This window comes from Athene noctua, chromosome 15 (assembly GCF_965140245.1).
Source record: "Athene noctua chromosome 15, bAthNoc1.hap1.1, whole genome shotgun sequence".
NCBI classification, from domain to species: domain Eukaryota; kingdom Metazoa; phylum Chordata; class Aves; order Strigiformes; family Strigidae; genus Athene; species Athene noctua.
The window spans coordinates 18,809,067-18,827,245 of NC_134051.1; the positions used below are offsets into that span (position 1 = coordinate 18,809,067).

The 18,179-nt window shown below is 56.3% G+C and overlaps 4 protein-coding genes across 8 annotated transcripts in view; 2 read left to right on the forward strand and 2 right to left on the reverse strand.

Annotated features, from left to right (window-relative positions):
* GTF3C1 (general transcription factor IIIC subunit 1) overlaps positions 1–469 on the forward strand; it is a 43,919-nt gene extending 43,450 nt beyond the window's left edge. For all 3 annotated transcript variants that reach the window (XM_074919409.1, XM_074919410.1, XM_074919411.1), the window contains exon 37: positions 95–469. In XM_074919409.1, the coding sequence (XP_074775510.1) occupies positions 95–316 (222 nt within the window). In that variant the 3' untranslated portion in view covers positions 317–469. The remainder of the gene's footprint in view (positions 1–94) is intronic.
* POLR3K (RNA polymerase III subunit K) lies at positions 378–1,578 on the reverse strand. The gene is made up of 3 exons (XM_074919416.1): positions 1,447–1,578; positions 1,270–1,357; positions 378–1,173 (listed from the first exon to the last, which is right to left on the reverse strand). Exons 1-3 carry the CDS (start codon positions 1,555–1,557, stop codon positions 1,046–1,048), a joined length of 327 nt encoding a protein of 108 aa, XP_074775517.1. The 5' UTR covers positions 1,558–1,578; the 3' UTR covers positions 378–1,045.
* On the forward strand, positions 1,574–5,116 carry SNRNP25 (small nuclear ribonucleoprotein U11/U12 subunit 25). Of its 2 annotated transcripts, XM_074919415.1 has the most exons (6): positions 1,574–1,703; positions 1,782–1,872; positions 1,972–2,077; positions 2,173–2,247; positions 3,513–3,575; positions 4,918–5,116. In XM_074919415.1, the coding sequence occupies exons 1-5, from the start codon at positions 1,593–1,595 to the stop codon at positions 3,565–3,567; spliced, it is 438 nt and encodes a 145-aa protein (XP_074775516.1). In that variant the 5' UTR covers positions 1,574–1,592; the 3' UTR covers positions 3,568–3,575; positions 4,918–5,116. The 2 variants fall into 2 exon arrangements, with proteins under 2 accessions (XP_074775516.1, XP_074775515.1); XM_074919414.1 differs by having other exon boundaries at positions 1,593–1,872.
* A 132-nt stretch (positions 5,117–5,248) lies between these two features.
* RHBDF1 (rhomboid 5 homolog 1) overlaps positions 5,249–18,179 on the reverse strand; it is a 38,230-nt gene continuing 25,299 nt past the window's right edge. For both annotated transcript variants that reach the window (XM_074919413.1, XM_074919412.1), the window contains 14 exons: positions 16,261–16,467; positions 15,498–15,620; positions 15,179–15,339; positions 12,713–12,964; positions 12,019–12,130; positions 11,042–11,116; positions 10,306–10,467; positions 10,099–10,199; positions 9,343–9,406; positions 8,795–8,889; positions 7,811–7,886; positions 7,231–7,331; positions 6,804–6,957; positions 5,249–6,004 (listed from right to left, as the gene is read on the reverse strand). In XM_074919413.1, coding sequence (XP_074775514.1) covers positions 5,585–6,004; positions 6,804–6,957; positions 7,231–7,331; positions 7,811–7,886; positions 8,795–8,889; positions 9,343–9,406; positions 10,099–10,199; positions 10,306–10,467; positions 11,042–11,116; positions 12,019–12,130; positions 12,713–12,964; positions 15,179–15,339; positions 15,498–15,620; positions 16,261–16,467 — 2,103 coding nt within the window. In that variant the 3' untranslated portion in view covers positions 5,249–5,584. The remainder of the gene's footprint in view (positions 6,005–6,803; positions 6,958–7,230; positions 7,332–7,810; positions 7,887–8,794; positions 8,890–9,342; positions 9,407–10,098; positions 10,200–10,305; positions 10,468–11,041; positions 11,117–12,018; positions 12,131–12,712; positions 12,965–15,178; positions 15,340–15,497; positions 15,621–16,260; positions 16,468–18,179) is intronic.

Sequence of the window (18,179 nt, forward strand, 5' to 3'; positions counted from 1 at the left end):
CTAACCGCTGGAGGTAGAACAGCACTCAGTGCATTTTTTTTTTTTTTTTTTTCACTGCAACCGCTCAAGCTAAAATATGTGAATTTTTCTGTAGGGTCTGGAAAGCCTTGGGTGCATCAGACGATTCTACATGAAGAAGCCGTCCCTGGTGTCGCTCTTTTCTCAGCCAGTTATAGAAGAACAACTAAACAATCCCAAACTGAGCGAAACCCCAACAATCTACTATGAGCCTACCATAGACTGTACTCTCAGGCTGGGAAGAGTGTTCCCCTCTGAAGTGAACTGGAATAAATGGGTGCAGATCATCCCTGTGTAAAAGAGGTAAAGCTCAATCATATTAAACTGGTTTAGCCTGTAGGAGTGAGTGTTAACGCAGATTAAATGTTACAATTTCTGCTCCATGTTTTTATTTATTTGTCCTTTTTACTTTTGAATATATTGAAACTGAGAATAAAGCTTAATGTTAAGACACAGGTAATACTTGATCCTACTTTAAGTATATTCTCTTTTTATCGATAACTGCTTGTAGAGCATACAGTTCAGTTTCTGCTTTATCTCACAGGGTCTCAGGTCGCAGCAAGGGGCCCTTTTGCTCTGTTTTCCTCCCCCTACGGCCGCGGCGGTAACACTTTACCTCTGCTTTGCCGCCTGTTCTGTTGCGCAGCCGCTGGCTCGGCGCTAAGGTTTGGTCTTTACTCTTTAGCTTGGTTTAACTTCAGGTCTGTCAGGACTTTAAGCGCTGGTTTCCCGGTGTCCACGGCCTTCCTTTATTGCTGTGTGCGGGAGGGGCCCCGCAGCCTCCCCCCGGGCCGCCGCGCTGCCCTCCGCCCTTCCCGCGCCTCTGACTCTCCGGTCGCCCCCGGCCGCCCGGCCCGGGTCAGGTTTCGAAACAATCACGCAGCAGCCGCTGACCTTCCACCCAGCGCCACGTTTATTACCAGAGCAGACACCCAGGGCCCGTCCCCCGGGACCCGCGTGCCCGCAGCCGGCGCCCCGCGGAGGGGAGCGGGCTGGGCGCGGCCCCTCAGCGCCGGGCGGGGGTCCCTCAGTCCCGCCAGCGGTGCCCGCACTGCGCGTTGCAGCACTTGTAGAAGGTGGTCATGGGCTCGTCGGCCGAGCGCGTCTGGATCTGCATGAAGTAGGCGCGGGGGTGCTCGCACTTGGGGCACGGCTCTGCGGGGCGAGGCGCGGCGGCGTGAGGTGAGGCCCGGCCCCGGCCCGACCCGCCCCGGCCCCGGCCCGCTCCCCCCCCGCCCCGGCGGGCCGTACCTGCGGTGGAATCCACGTTCTCCCAGGCCGCGGCGCCGCCCAGCACATCGTCCACCTCCTTGAGGCGCGGGTACTTCCTGCTCGTCACCTGCGGGCCGGGGCCGCGGCTCGGTCAGGGCCCCGAGCCCGTCCCCGCGCCCCCCCGCGCCCCCCCGCGCCCCCCCGCGCCCCCGGCACCTTCCGCGTGACGTTGCGCACGTAGGGGCAGGTGGTGCAGGCGAAGCGGTGGCAGCGCGGCCCCTCCTCGGCCACCAGCACGTTCCCGCAGGCCGGGCAGAAGAGCAGCATCGCGGGTTCCGCCGCGCCGGCCGCCCCTTCCGGCGATGGCGGCGGAGGCCGAGGAGGAGCTGGCGCACGCCGAGGTGCTGGAGCTCTTCCAGGCGGCGCTGGCGCGGCTGGTGCAGGACCCGCTGCTCTGCGACCTCCCGCCGCAGGTGGGGCCGGCACCGGGGCACCGGGGAGGGTCGCGGGGGGGGGCTCAGGCCCGCCTCCCGCCGCCGTGCCGCCCGCAGGTGACGGCGGAGGAGATCGGCTCGCAGGTGGCGCTGGAGTACGGGCAGGCCATGACCGTGCGCGTCTGCAAGGCGGACGGCGAGACCATGCGTGAGTCCGGGGCGGGGGGGCGGCCCGGGCCCGGCCGGGGGGGGCGGCAGGCCGGGCCGGGCCGCTGACGGGTCTCTCCCCGCCGGGCGCCCGCCGCAGCCGTGGTGGTGGTGCAGAACGCCTCGGTGCTGGAGCTGAAGAAGGCGCTGCGGCGGCACGTCCAGCTGCGGCAGGCACGGCAGGGCGGCGTCCAGCACCTCAGCTGGTGAGCGGGGCCGGGGGGGCTCTGGCCGCTCGCCCCCACCTTCATGGCGGGGCCGGCGGCGCCCCCCGCGGCTCCCCCTCAGTGTTCTTCCCTAGGAAGTACATATGGCGGACGTACCACTTAACCTACGCCGGAGAGAAACTGGCGGACGACAGGAAGAAGCTGAGAGAGTGAGTGATGGGGCTCCGGGGGCTGGAGGGGCCTCGCTGGAGCCCACCCGGCCCCTCCGCAGGTGGGGCCTGCGGGACGTTGTGCCCCGGCTCGGACAGGTCCCGCGCTTCAAACCGAGTGGGAGCCGGGCCCGGCGCTGCCCGAGAGCCTGAGGGACCGTCAGGACACGGAGCCCGCGGGCGGTTCCTCAGCCAGGGCCCTCCTGGGCACTGTTACCCGAGTCAGCCCCCGCCGAGGCACCTGGGCGTGCTGCCCCTCGGGCGTGCTGCCCCTCGGGCGTGCTGCCCCTCGGGCGTGCTGCCCCTCGGGCGTGCTGCCCCTCGGGCGTGCTGCCCCTCGGGCGTGCTGCCCCTCGGGCTTGGCCTTGGCACTCCTGCCCAGCGCCTGCCCCAGAGCTTATGCTTACTGTGGTTGTGCCTGGGCGAGAAGCAGCATGAGCGTCAGGAGTGGAACATGGAGGCAGCCAGGGACGGCACCGCGCGTGTGCAGCACAGCAGCGCTGGGGAAACAGGGAGCACTTGGGGAGCAGCTGCTCAGCAGAGGATGGGGACACGTTACGGGGTGGAAGGGACCTCTGGAAGTCACCTGGTCCAACCCTCTGCACGAGCAGGGTCAGCTGGAGCTGGTTGCTCAGGGCTGTGTCCAGTTGGGCGTTGAGTACTGCTAAGAAGGCAAACTGCACCCGTCCCGTGCTCAGTCACCTGCACGGCGGGCTTGGCCGAGCCACTGGGGTGGGAGGAGGATGGAAATAGGTAGGAAAGAGGATGGAAGAATGCCAAGCAAAGAACAAACTAAGGACAAGCGTGTGGGGCTGCGGACCTGCGCAGCCACCTCCCAGAGACAATCCAGTAACACTGACAAGTGACTCCCGTGATTCCATCCGCCAGGGCAGGGAGGCAGGAGACGCTTCTGTGGGCTCCAGCTGTTGCATACGGCAGTGCTGGGTACGGCAGCCTGCGTGCGGGCCGGCAAGAAAAGCTTGTCTGAAGCATTAAAAATTTAGCAAGACAGCCCTGCTCAAAGCTGTCCTCGGAAGACTGAGCCACGGGTAATAGATGTTGCATTTAAGGGGGTTACGGTTAAAAAGGCAGAGGATCAGATCCTTCAGTGCTGGCAGTATGTTCTGTGCACAAGTGAAAACTTTAACTTGTCCTGCCCTAGAGCACAGGATGGGATGGTAGGAGTCCATCCTCCCCGGGAAGGAGGCAGCTGTGGGTGTCAGAGGTTCTGGGGAAACTGGCAAACAGCAAATCTCTCTGTTCAGGTACGGCATCCGAAACCGGGATGAGGTCAGCTTCATAAAGAAGCTTCGGAAGTGACCTGTCAGGTAAGCCCTGAATAGCCACTGAGAGCAACCAAATCTTCCTCTTCTCAGGCCTTAGTGTTGAGGCTCGTAGCAGCTGGTGTTGCTGCTCTCTGCAGCGTAGCAGGGCGTTTCTGACTGCCCGTGCCTGCAGTAGGCCTGTGCCCTGGCTGTGGTTATTTCCACGCCCTGGCTGTGTTTGTGCTTCTCTCGGGGCAGGGAATGTTAACTCGGGTACCTCAGTTAACGCACATCAGGAACAGCAACACCGTAGTGCTGGCAGTGGTGTGTCGTTAACCCTGCTTTGTGTTTAGACTCTGAATCTGCTCCCACGCTGAGACTCATTAAACACAATGTCCCTTCCTTTGCTGTTGACTGCTCCTAGGACCCTGCTTGCTTTTAGGCTTCTTGAATGCCTGGAAATCGCAGTCAGGAATGGGGCCGGGTGTCAACTAATCGCTCGGGCAGCTGTCATCACCCTGCTCTTGTGGGTCCTTCCGCATGCCCCAGACCCCCACACAGTGACTGTTCTCCCACCCCACTCCTGCTGCTCCTCTACTGTTTGTTACTACAGGTAGCAAACGGCACCATCCCAGGGGTGCACGTAAGCACATGCAGCAACCAGGCACAGCCCGATCTTTGCTGTGCCACAGCGAGTGTATTTTGAGGCATTTACTCAATTACTCAAGCTGAGTTAGGAAAAGGGATGTGAGCTTACAATATCCTGTAGTTTTTAACTCCCAGTTTCTCCATTTTCTGATGTATAGAAACTTTTGAGGTCAACAAATTCATTGTTCTCAGAAGACAAGACGCAGCACTGGCCAACTCTTGGTCATGATATTTCTGTGCGACTGATGCATTTACGAACACTTCTGGCACAGGAGGCACTAGTAGCATGTGTATTTACTTGTTTGTAACCTATGTTGACAATTCTGGTATTATGTTGCTATTTTTAGAAACTTGTGCGCACAAACACAAGATGTGGCTAAGACTCTCAAGCTTACTAAGTTTACAGGTTTGGTTGCTTCTCCTCTACCTCTAAAAACACAATCACAGTGGCTGAAGAGCAGCTTTTGCAAACGCCTGGGTTCTTCTTTTGTGGCTCCAGCTACCCAGGTTAGGAACTGTTGCTTTGTGACCACTGTAACTTACTTTTTCTTCTTCTTTCAACGCTGCCACATTTGCAACATCCAGCGTAATGAGATGTGCTGTAACAGAAGCCATCTGCCCCACGGTGCCCCTGGCCAGCAGCCACCTCTGACAGCGGCTGCTGCCCCCCGGCCTGTCCTGGCAGGGTGCTGTGGTGAGGAGAGAGCCCACCACGCAGCAACTGCTGTCACTGCCACCCGTTTTCTTTCTTTAACAGAGAGCAGAGAATCCAGCCGTTCCAAGACCAGACTGTGGATTCAGCACTTCCCTGGAGGAAGAGGTTGTAACATTTCAAAGAGAAACAACCTCCAGTTGAATGGACATTCTCATGGGTTTTGCAGGTGGTATTTGAAATGTCTGCCTCTGAGCTGTATGTGGAATGTGCTTTCAGTGATTAAAGAGATGTCGCTTTCTGAGGCTTTTAAGGCCCTTATTTCCAGCTGCAAATCTGCATCTGCCTGTTTCACATGCTAGAAGAGATTGATGGTACCAGGACATGAAACAGCACAGGTGAGATAAAGTAACAAACATAGCCACAGACTATGCAGAACAATTAACAGTAGCTAAAACGCTACTTTACCATTTAATCACCACCTTAGCAGTAGTAAACAACTGGTTAAAAATGTAGTATTGAAACTAGTGTAATAAAAATAATGGCAGCAGAAAAGGTTCAATACAATTGAACAAGGCACAAACGTTCCGTTTTCAGAGTCTTCTGAGATAAGGCAAAACATGCCTGCCAAGTGCTAAGGAGACAGTTTAAATTAACCACGGGCAGGGTTAGAAGTGTCATTGGATTAGAGGCTTTGTCCACATGGAACTGGCACAGCAAACGCAAAGACAGTCCATCTCCAGTGCCTGCTCGAGAAGGCAGTCTTTGCCTTTCAGTGGAGCTGTGCGTCCAGGTCGTATTTCTCGCAGAATTTGTCTGTGAACGGTATACAAGTGAGGAACTCGCACCACTCGCACTTGATGGGGTAGAAATAGAACAGAATCACAAGTCCTGAGAAGAGTGCAATGAAGATGAGCTGGAAAACTATAATTTGGCATCGCTTCCTATATAAATCAAACTTCCCAAAGCTAATGTAGGGCAGGAAGGCAAAGGAGAGGAAGAAACCACTGATAAATCCTGAAATGTGAGCAAAATTATCAATCCAGGGCAGGAGGCCAAAGGCGAAAAGAAAGAGCACCACAGCCAGCAGCTTGAAGAAAGCCCTCCACGGGCGTGCCAGGATTTGCCAACTCTGGAAGAGCTCCACAAAGAGACAGGCCAGAATCCCAAACTGGGATCCCGCCGGGCCAACCTGCAGAAGAAGAGCAGTACAGGTCACGTCAGGCGCTGCCGCGGCCGCCTCCGGTTGTTCCTCGGCTCCTTGTTCAGTGTTTCTTGGGAAAGAGATGCTGCGGCCTGCGACTCCATCCTTGTAATGGGGTTCAAGGAGTGAAGGGGCCTGGTTTGATTTAGGATCAGGGTAGCTGTGAGGCCAGCAATCACCAGAACAGACTTTATATTTAAGGAGGGCACTTCTGGTTTAAGTCACCGGAGGGGAGAAGCCCTTGAAGGCCATCTCCTGGCTCCCCCCACCCACCTTGCACTTTTCCTCCTTGAAGGACCTGGGAGATAGTCCTCCAGGTCCTGCCACGCACTCTTTCAGCTGAAGCTGGATAGTCAGATGTCTCCCACTGTGCCTGTAGTGGCAGGGACAGTCCCGGACAGTCTGGGGGAAAGGTGAGCTCTGCTCTTTGCCCCCTCTCCTGCCTGTCACTCACACATGGAGGGGCTCTGGCAGCACCTACAGCTCTCAGTTCCCAGCCTGCCCGGGGCCTCTCTTACCCTGTGGTTGGACAAACCCCCCATTCACTGCGAGCAGCAGCCTTCCTACTGCAGCCAGACCAGGCCAGTCACTTGGGAAGCCCAAGGTACTCTGGGGGATGTCTAGATGATGGTGTGCTGCTGTCTTCTAGCTACCAATCTGCACAAGGCACGTGCTGCAGAGAAGAGCCCAGCTCTGGTGTCTCTGCCTCTGCCAGAGAGACACAGGCATGTAGAGAAGGCTTGTGCTCAGGGCAAGTTACCAGGACCCTCGTCTGCAGGTGACCCACCTCTGCTCTGTAGGGTAGAAATATTGCACTGGCAAGGTTCCCAGTGATGCCACTGAGCAGGTAGATGATGGAGATGCGATGCCATCCTGCCAGCTTCTCTAGGTCCCGCAGGATCGTCATTTGGAAGCACACCGAAACCAGACAGTGCAGGATCCTGCCAAGTTCAGAGTACAGGAGCTGAAGCAGCAGCCACTGAAGTCACCCCTGTGCTCGTGGTCTTCGGGGAGCCTTGCTGAGGGCTCCTGCTCTGGCCTCGCCCGCACCTTTCACCTCCCTCCCAGCAAACGCAGCACGGTAAACCTCAGCAGGGACAACAGCTCAGTGCCCCATGTCCCCCAGGGAAGAACTGCCAGAACAAGCTTCATGGCAACCCCAGGGTTCAGGCGTCCCCCAGCCAGAGAGTGGGAGTTTTAACACCTCTGCTTACCCAGCATGGAGGAAAAGCGAGAGCCAGAGGCGGTAGAACTGGTCAGGGACTTCTGGATTTAGGAAAGGGAGGAGCCCACAGACGTCATCCATGCAGTGCACCTGGGGCAGAAGCGGGTTGTGAGCTGTGCCAGGCAGCACGGCCCCAGCCAGGGCCAGGGCAGAGACTGCTGCTGCCTCCGGGAGAGGGGCTGTCCCCCCCGGGTCCCAACCCTTGTCTCCAACAGCAAGTTACACGCGACCCCACCCATTCCCTGCGGCAGCTTCCTACCCTCGTTCTTCACCCCAGCACACGCACAGCTGAGACATCCGCCCGTGGAGCAGGCAGGTTGTGTTCTCCTGCTGCTTGTGCTGGGGTTTCACAGCTGCCAGCCCAAGTCCTAAACTGGTCTCCAAAGAGGGACCGAAGCAGCCAGCTTTGCCACTGCAGTCTGCATTGGCAGCTCCCCCTGGGCTCAGCATGGGACAGGACACGGGACTCCCACCTGCACTGCAGCACAGTCACCCCCAGATCTCGCCAAGCTGCTAAGGGGAGCAGGAGGGAGAAGGGCAGCCCTACACCCCCCCAGCTCCACGCTTACCTGAGAGCAGAGCGTTGCCTCCTCATGGAAATAGCCCCGCATAAATTCACAATACTCCCGGGAGGTTATTTCACACCTGGAGAAGGCACAAGTAATCAAAACGAGGAACAAGTCACATCCTGTGCCCGCCCAGGCCACCCGCTCCCTCTAGTCTCAGCCCAAGCCTGCCTGTGAGAGAGAACCAATGCCCGCGGCTGCCCCGGCCGTGCTGCAGTGTCTCTGCAAGGAGCCCAGTGCCAGCGAGCTCTGCCGTGGGGCCCAGGGCCACTCTCCATACACCCCGCTTGGTCCTGTCCCACAGGCACCTCTGCAGACTAACGCCCTGCACACAGGGGCTCCAGAACAAGTGCTACGCTGAGCTAGTCACAGCTGAGAAAGAACCACCAGAGGCTGGGCAAGCCATGTCTCTGGGGCTGACAGAAAGCAGGGGCTAGGCTAAAAGTGTCCTGGTCGTGACTTTCAGGGACAGAGAAACTCCTTGGGGCAACAGTGATTTTTCTCCCTAGCAGGGAACGCCAGGCCCAAGCACCTGGTAACTACTCAAGCTGAAGAGCAACAACAGGAAGGACAGCATATTCCTGCTTGGCAAACCCAGAGCAGGTCGTTTCTGGACATCTTGAAAGCTCAGGGACTCCAGGCTGGGGCCAATGTTGGGACCAAGCTGCCTGCTCCCAAGGAAAAGTGTGCTCCCAGCAGAAATATTTAATCCTTTGGGATCTGAGTCCCTCCAAACTGCAGGACCAGTTGAGCGAGACACCGTGCTGCGCTGAAGGCTCGGGCTGGCTGTTATCTCCTGCTCATGCCAGAGCCCTGTCCCATCTGGGAGACCTGTCACGGCTCCCTGCCCAACTCCCCTTTCCAGCAGGGCTCTGGGCTGCGTGTGGGAAGGACGAGGAGGACAAATGCCTGTGTCCCCAACCTGAGAAGGGTGTCCTGTGTCCCACCTCAACACCCAGCCCACCCTATACAGGTAACACTCGTTACCTTCCTTTGGTCCCGATGCAGCAGGGCCGGCCTGTAATCACACAGTCCATGTGAAGGTGGTTGGTGTAATTCCCAGCACTGTTTTTTGTGCAGATCTGGAAAACGACAACAGGCTGCAGTCAGACAGCCATGGCTTTGCTTGCTGCCTGCGTAAAATCAAAACAGCCCCTTGGGAAGAAGCCAGTCCCGCAGACCCAGGCCTCCCTCTGACAGCAGGATGGTGCCCGACCCCCCATCTGCCTGAGCCTCAACCAACACCTCACCACTGAGGGATGAAAACAGCCCCGAGGCTGAGCCTGTCTCCATCACCCTCTTACCCTGGCAGGGCCCTGGGCTTTAGTTGGCACAGGGGAACTTATTTGATGTTAGAGAGCTCTGAGTCTTGGCCAGACAGAGCCATGGCTGCCCTCATCTGGTGTTTGTGACAAGCAGGAGGCTGCATCAGAGACCGCCCCCCTTCCACCCGCACAGCTGTGGCTCTGCTCAGTGGGGTGCAGATGCCATATTCCAGCTGCCCGCACGGGCTCTGTGCCACCAGCGATGCTCACCGGCCATTTGGTGATGTCATCTGGCCACTCGTGTGGCTCCATCGAGGCCGGCTGCTCACACACCCTGCAGCAACAGAAAGCAGAGATCAGCCTGAGAAATAACTTTCCCCAGCACCAGGCAGGATCCCCCAGGGAGCCACCACACTGTCCCTGCCCCCAGGCTGGGTCCCACAGCTCCCCTCTGTCCCTGCAAGGGGCTGGTGACGAGTCACGCCGGGTCAGCCAAGGCCGAGCGAAGCTGCAGCCTCCTTCCAGCGAGCAGAGATCACGGCTTCTGCACAGAGGCAGCATCCGAGGGCAGGCAGCTCCCAGCAACTCGCCGGCCCCTTTCCAGGTGGACACAAGGGCAGAGGGGGGCATTTGGCCGGTCTCGGCTCTCAGCACCACGGTGACCGAGGGCAAAGCTGTGCTGTGCAGCGCTCTGGGCAAGGGTGTGCTGGGAACCCGACTGCTGCGCCCCGAGAAGGGAGCCTGTGCAGGGAGCAGGGGAGAGGGCTGAGGAAGGCACCCACAGCTCCCAGCGGGCCACCAGGCAGGTGGGCGGCCAACAATGGAGAGTAGGGCGAGCAGAAATAAGTCACGCTCTGCCTCAGCCTCCTCTGCAGCCGTCAGGGCAGGTCAGGACATCGCTGCCCTCACGTCCCTTGGTCTCCAGAGCAGCTGCTGTCCCACCCAGCGATCAGCTGGCCTGGACTCCAGGCCTCTCTGACTCTAGTGTCACAGCAGCCCTGTCCCCCCCGGGATGGCAGCACCTACCTGGGGTCCTGGTGACAAACAGACCCAAACTGCCTCTTGCTCCCTGCCAGCATTGGTGTGCTGGGGTGATGGGGCCACTTCACCCACACGGCCAGCGTGGACTGCAGGAGAGAAGAGAGGTGTCACTGCGAAGCCCAGGGTGGGAGAAGCATCACCATAAGTGGCCCTGAGCCCGAGGGACAGCACGGAAGGGGCCCCCACGCTCACCGAGCACTCCTCCTCCGAGGTCTGCACGCAGCCCGACTTGTCGTTCCGCACGCAGCAAGCGGAGTGCTTCTCCTTCTCCCGCTTGGCGCTGATGAAGCTGTGCACTTGCTGGTCCTGCCTCATGCACGGTGAGAACTTGGCCCCCAGGTGGATCAGGGCCTCCTGGCAGAGATGGAAACAGGCAGCTCAGCCAAGGGGCAGGCCGTGATTGCCTGGGGCAGAGCAGGCTGAGGAGCTGCAAGGAATGCCCCTGTCAGCACTGAAAGGACCAGGGACAAGTCCTGCATGATGAAGCCCAACACACACCGGGCTTACTCGCAGTATTTGCTTTGAAGAAGGCAAGTTCCGAACAAAAGTTCAGGGATTTCTTTGCCAATGACCCAGAAAGGTGAGCACCGTGGCTGGGAAAGGAAACTTTGGGACACAACAGCCTTTCCCAGGGGGAGCAGCATCAGGAAAGCTGTCACACACCATACAGCTCCTGCATTTTCTCTACCCCACTCTTGGCTTTGTAGGAACAGGGTGAAAAGCCGGAGTGCCAAGGTCCATCCCAGCCTCCAGGCAGCCCGCTCCGCAGGGTGACTGGGATGGGAGCACCACTGCACCCTGCCAGGGACAGCAGGGCCCCACGGGAAGCCCAGCCAACGGCACGTGAAGACTCTGGTCCCCGGGGCAGCACGTCTGCAGCACCCAGTCCCCTGCCAGCCCACCAACAGTCCCAGCCGACAGCACTCACTGAGCTGGGGCCAATCCAGAAGTTTTCCTGCTGAACGTATTTGACGTTTTCATAAACCCCTCTGTTTCGCAAGACCTGCAGGGAGAGAAAGCAAGAGCCCCATGAGCTCCTGCCCCCAGGGCCAGCAGGGCAAGTAGCCAGGGCTGGTGAAAACAGCACCCAGGATGACCAGAAATCCACCCGGCCAACGACTGGGCACACGGTTCCCTCACACCAGTCTTTTGCAGGATCACAGGTAAAAAACCCATTGAGGCGTGTGCACCTTCATCTTAAGATTTCATTTTAAATGTCTCTCCTTGGCTACTTCAGCTTTCAAGAAATCCCAGGGCCTGCAGACCTGGGAGTGGCTTGAGAGCCTGCAGAAAGCTTCACCCAGCTCAGAAGCATGAGCAGCACCTGCCGGCAGCGTAGGGCCAGACACTGGTGACAGCGCTGTGAAAGCTGTCAGACACGGAGGTGAGAAGCTCCCCAGGGCATTCCCTGCACAGAGCAGGGATACGGCTGATACGCACCCAGAGACCTTTAACAACGCGTGGGAAGGCCACAAACAGCTTCAAGATCAGCTCTCAAAGTCAGACAGGTCAGGTTTGCTCCTGGCAGAAGCAAGATGCTACAACTGTTGCAAAAACTCAAGTTTGAAATCTTTCCCTGCCATGAACATCCTTCTGGTCTCCACCAGGAGGGGAACAAGTTGTTTGAAAGGGCGCCCAGCACAGACAGAACCAGACTGTGAAGAGCCCACCATGCTTTGTGCCAGCTATATTCTGATGTCAGGAGCAGTGTGGCTGCAGGAGGGAGAGAAGGCAGCGTGGGGGCTCACAGAGATGCTGCAGGCAGCCCCCCAAGGCTGGACACCCAGTGTCCAGCTGCCAAGGCCCTCGGGCAAGTAGCCAGTATGCTGAAGACTACAACCAAAAGCCAGCAGCTGAAGGCCAAAACACAATCATGCTCCAGGCAAGTCAGGGGGATTTACTTACTGAATCAACAGTTTCGTGTTGTGAGAACCCCACAGGGGCGATGCCGTAGATGCACACAGCAAGGATGGTGATGAGTGAATGCACAAAGGTGACCCAGTAAGTGAAGAAAGGCCTGGATGGAGGGAAAGGGAAAAAAGATCAGGGGAAGAAATATTACATCTGCTCACAGAACAGCTGCTGTTTTTCCCCAGGGACCTTGGCAGAATCTGGGGTACAGGGCCAAGATCACCTGGGGATGCAGAAGACTGGAAGCAGTGACCTAAGGTCTAGCTGGCAGACAGACCCTGTTTACTCTCACTCCCCCATCACAGTGGGCAAGCCACCCCTTCCCAAGAAGACACCCATGAGAACACGTAAGTCCAATGCCTAAGTGTGCTGCATGTCTGAATTAATGACTTCAGGGGGATGACCAGAGGCGGGGATACCGGAGCCTTCCTGTTCATCACAGGACAGCGGTGGTGGGGCAGAGATCTGCAGTCCCTCCAGGCACAGGAGAGACAAGACAAGAGGAGCAGGGTGAGCCCCCAGCGCGCGGTGATGTTAACAGGCTGCCTCCTGCTGCGGTTTGCACTGGGATACGGACTGGGGGGCCTGAGCAGCAGGTTTCACCCAACTACCCTGAGGCAGTGACCTGAGTCACCAAGGGGCAACAGCAATCACTCACTCAATTGATTTCCTGGGGATCCCTGCTCACCTGTGATCATCCATGTCCTCGATCTGCCGCTTGACGTAGCTGTCGATGCGCTTGCGGTACGTGCGGTTTGTCAGCTTGCCCACCATGCCCAGGCCGTAGGGCCTCTTCTCCTTGGCAAAGAGCTTCCTGACGGGCACAGCGATGCGCTGCCCGCGCTTCTGGGGGCTGACGCTCACCACCTCCTGCCGCAAGCGGACCTTGGGCTGTGCCAGGGCCCCGTCCTTCTGCTTCCTCCAGCCTCGCTCCAGTGGGCTGAAATAAAAAGCAGAGCAGCAATGGTTTCCTTCCGCAGGGCACAGCAACGGGGAGCAGCCCCCCCCCGGTCCTGGGTGGCAGCAGACCCTCTGTCCGTCCCACCACAGCTGGGCAGAGCCGCAGCTGAAGGCAGACAAGGGGCCCTGAAGTGGAAGCTGTATTTCAAAGGGCTACACAGCACTGGTTGGTGGAAGCACAGCACTACACATAGAAGGTGGCACAAGGCAGCTGTGCCCAACTAAGTGCCACCGACAAGGAGCTCTCAAGGCTTTAAAGTGTTTCAGCAACAGCCTAAATGGGGAGGCTGCAGCCGGACACATCTCCAGCCTCAAGCACATTTATTGCGTCCTCAACTTCATTGCTCTTACTCTGCTCTTTGCTAGGAAATGCAAGTGTAGTTTAGCCCAGCAGTGGAAATCCCCACCCTTAAAGCACTTTACTGTGGTTGGACGGGCAAGTCGAACTCCCATGCCCACCAAATCGGACAGAGGAGAAGAGCAGGAATCCACACAGCTTCCCGACCAAGAAAGGGACACTGTCACGTGCTGCAAGCTGTGCCAGTTACCCTTCACAACCTGTATTCCATTCCTCCCTTTATTTGCATTGATGCATGCATTTTTCAGGAGAACAACAAAACCCGGCTTCAACCATAAATCTCCCAAGGACCACTGTCTCAAGGGTTTTTTACCAAAACAGAGTATGCAATGAACGTTGCACAAGCTTCTGGTGAATAGCATCTGCTTTGTAAGTCTCCACCACATTCAGATGTTTCTGTATTTCTTTGCTCTTAAACAGCAGTCTGGGGGTCAGGTGTGCAGCATTCGGATCCTGACCAAAACCCCGCCTGCCATTTCATCCCTGCTCACGTAGCACGGTAGCAGGCACGTCCCTGACACACACTCTAGTCTAGTCTACGTCCTCTGGCTTCCAAACTGACCCCTCTGCACAAAAACAATGGTTGTTAGAAGCGGTCAGAGAAACCGGCTGACAAACTTTTTTCTGAAAGATCACCAGAGAATCTTGGAGAGATCACGACAGCTCGGAACTACGGACAAGCAACAGGCTGAGAGAGAATCTGAACTTCTTTAGCCAAAAACACTGCTGTGAAACTTCAGCTATTTTCAATATTGCGCCTTGCAGAAGATGCATTTTTAAGAAGCTGAAAGTCCCAACTTCCCCCCTTTGGGAAGTTCTGCTCCAACAGACAGTGCAGATGGCCCTGCAGCCTGCTCCTGCCCGGAGAGTTCAGGTGGTTTCTGTGTTACGGACGTGCCGTTTCCCAACATTTCCGGTGCTGGACTGTCGGCCTATGCCAAAATAAACACCTGGCCACCTAAAAGGACACCTGACTATGATTCTGATAACAGTTCTCTGAAGTGCGAAAGAAGTGTATTTTCCTCAATAAATGAAACTATTTAAGGAGATCCAAATGGAGCCAAGAAGACTGAGACCATTTCAGAGGAGTGACAATGAACTCCCACCATTTGTTGCTTCCACTTGTGTTAAGTTCTTGGAAACACTTGAAGGGAAAGCGCCAACACAGCAAGATGGGCCGTGAGCAGCAGAACCACAACAAGGACCTCCCTGTCTGCTCCACGTTCACACCCAGCTCAGCTCTCTGCTGGGGTGAGCTGCCAGCTAAGCCAGAGCTGACTCGGAAACGACACAGAGCAATTACTCAGTACCAGTTACTCAGGTGGAAAAAATCCAGGCATACAGTACAGTACCACCCACATACTTGTAGGGCTCTCGGCATCAGTGCCACACCTTTCTCTCATTTCAAGTGAGGAATGTAGCCCAGCTCGACACTCAGCAATGCTTCACACCACTCCTTGGAGCGAGACAACAGTTCCTGGTGACTGTGGCAATGGCAATAGCCATCTTGTCTCTGCCACATTCTCCGTAGCCAAAGGCTGGGCCCCCAGCATCCTCACAGCTGATTTAAAGTGTCTTTTGTTTCCTCAAGGCACGATACAGTCTCTGAAACACATCATGTGAGGATGGAAGTTGCTGGAGAAATGGCAGAGGTGGCCTCAGAGTCACCTTTCATATGCATGAGTAGCTGGGGCAGGAGGTCTTAAGCCGGGTTTAAAGAAAACCCATCACTGCACTGCTCTGAGCTCTGCACCAAGCACCCACATCCTGGCTTCCTTCTCTGAGTGGACTGGCCACCCCACGTTAGGCTTTGGCACCTGTCGGGAAGATACTCACAGTAGCAAGTGGCTTCTTTCAAGCTCATTTTTGTCCAAGGCACCTCCTGTGAGATCTGTCTGATCCAGAGGTTTCACCTCAGCATCTTTGATCGCAGCTTCTGATGGTGACTCAAACACTTCATCCGGGTACGTAGAGAGCTCCTCATGAAGGACTCCTTCCTAGGCAGAGAAACAGAAGTCCCATCAGAAGAAGCCACCATCACACTCGAGACACCAGGCCTGGCAGAAAGCAGTGCTGCTCCACGCAACACACAGTCCTGCCAGACCTGGAGTCCTGCACCGCCTCCGGGGCCGTTACCACCAGCCCTGCCCCTCACCCGAGCAAAGAAAGAAGTGTCAAGCTCATCTGGAAAATCCACCGTGTCCTCCTCCAGGAAACTTGCTGGGGTGAAGCTGCGCCGCTGAGCTCTCCTCAGGGTGCTGTCCTTCACAGAGCGCCCCTGAAGCCAGAGAAAGTGCCATCAGGTCACTGACAGAAACCCGAACCCCAGGCACGTGCAGGGCCACCCCAGCCAGCGCACAGGGAGCCCAAGGGCTGAGCTGGCTCAGGCCTGTGTGTGAGCACAGCTGATGTGTGACCCCTTCCTGGTGAGACCCGCAGGTGTGACCCCGCTTCTCAATCCACAGTGCCCATCTCCATGTGGGTGAGGCTTGCAAATGCTCCTCTACCACAAACTGTACGATGTCTCTGACCAACCCACAGTGATGGGTGGTACGGGACACAGCAAAAAGGGAAGCAGACATGTGGCAGGATGACGAACCTCAGGTACTTCTGCTCCCCCATAACTGCCCAGAAATCCAGACAGGCTGAACTGGACCTGCCGGAACGCTCTGAGGCTGCTGGCTGTAGGAATCAAAGCCCCCAGGCCAATAAAGGGAAAGGAAGACTTGTACCAAAAACTAACCATCATCCCTGCTTCTTGCAAACCTGCCTCCTGGGCAGAAACGCAACAGGAGATGGCTTGATTTCTTCCCCTCCACCACTGCTCTTCCCATCCTCTCTGCTCAGCAGCTCCTTCCCTCTCACCCTTCTCTCAGGGCAGAGCCCCAGACTGGTCCCTGCCCTGCTGCAGACGGTACCTTCACCAAAGCCGCAGCTGCTCGGAAACTCATTTTGGCCACAGACTCGCGTTTCCGCCGTCGGGGGAGGCGATTGAACCCTGAGCGCGAGCTGGTGAAGGAGCAGAGCGACGTGGCGCCGGGCGTGATCGGAGTGTGGGGGATGCTGCAGCCATCGTTGTCGTCAGCCATACGGAAAGCTCGCCCGCGGGCCAAGGGGTCGATGATCTGCCGAGAGAAGGTCATCAGTCCGTTCACCCCCAGCCCCTCCCTGCCAAGTCCTCCTCCCTCCAAGCAAACATCATGAGACCAGGACAGTGGCCTGGCTCCTGGGACTGACCCAGAACCCGGCTGGGTAGGCCAACAAGCAATTCTGCAATAGGGAAATACAGAATAACCTGCTGCAAGCTAAGCCCTAGTTGTAAGCCTCAAACCTAAATCCTCAAGCCTCTGCCCTCTTTTTTCTTTTTTTTTTTTTCCTTTTGTGGGAACTAATTTCACCCAGAATGTTCCTGATGTTCACAGAAGACTCCTCCAAGCCTCCTTCAGCCCTTCCTAAGCTCTTGGTTTCATTTACCTTCTGTGCCAGTGAGTTCTACAGTCAGAGAACACGCTGTCTGAACGCGAGTTTGAGAAATCCCTGAAAACAGCCATGCTCTTTCTCCAGCTCGTTTCCTTTCTGAATCTCGACAGCCCAGGACTTAAAGAGTATCCTCTTGAAGCTTGACTGTGTATTTACATCCGCTTCCATTAATTAAGTTATAACAGCTGGAAAAAGAGGGCAAGTTTCCGGGGGCCGCAAGCCCTTCTTTGGGACTCTTCAGGCCAAAGCTCTAACTTCTTCCAAACATACAAATCAACTTAATGAAAATATTGCCTTCAGCTACAAACCCTGCCTCTGTCCTTACATCATCACAGCTGTGGTTTCCATAAGATTTCTATGCTTTATCCTAATGTTTTGTGAGCTTTTTTTAATCCATAGTTGCACCCTCAAAAGGAAGCTTTATGAACTTACACCTACTGATACCGTGTTCTGATTTAATGTAGCCCACATAGAGTCCAACAATACTTCTGAGCCTCCTGTGACCAAAAAATAACTGCAAGACACTTCAGCTAGTAAGAAAACAGGAAAGAGCACAACAAGGTGAAACTTGATTGCAAGATGTACAATATTCTCCTCTGCTGCAGTGATACAGCCAGGCTTCAGGTCACGGACTAACCTGCTTCAGAAGGAATTTGTTTCCCCACTTGCCCAGGTTGCAGTGATGATCACTAATGCACAGTAATCAACCACATCAATTATTACCACTGAGTGGAGCAAAGGGAAGAGCTGGGATATTGTGGGTTAGTTCTGAAGTGCTGGTAACTGGATGTGCTTGACTGGGTCTTGTCCCCTGGGGTTACACTTGAAGGCAGCGAGTAGGGGGCGACCAGATGCTCTCTGCAGGCATTCAAAACCATTTCTGAGGACCTGTGAGCAGAGCTGGAGTACTGCTGACACAAGAGACACTCTTCAAAGAGCTAAAACACAACCAGGTTTCTATGAGGACAGTAGCTGTGCTCCTGCCTGCATTCTGCCTGGGACAAGGATGCATTAGGCGAGTGTCCTGAGTGATACCAGGCCTGTTACTGCATACTTGGGTCTAGGGTACCAGCCACTCTGTGTGTACAACAGAATTTTGTCCTTGCAAAATGGCAGCAAAAAGCCCAAGCTGAGAGCTCTTGGACGTGCTGCACACAGCTAATCACCACCATAGTCACAACATGACAAACACGGCTCTGAGCGTATCACCGAAACAGCTGAGGGCTCTCAGCCAGCGAGACCAGAGAGAAGCTGCCAAACTGTATCTGAGACTTGAGAAGTGTCTGAGCATGGAGCCCAGACATGTTCAGGCAGAACTAAGCCTGCAGATAGGTCACAGCTGCCAAAGTGGTAAAGC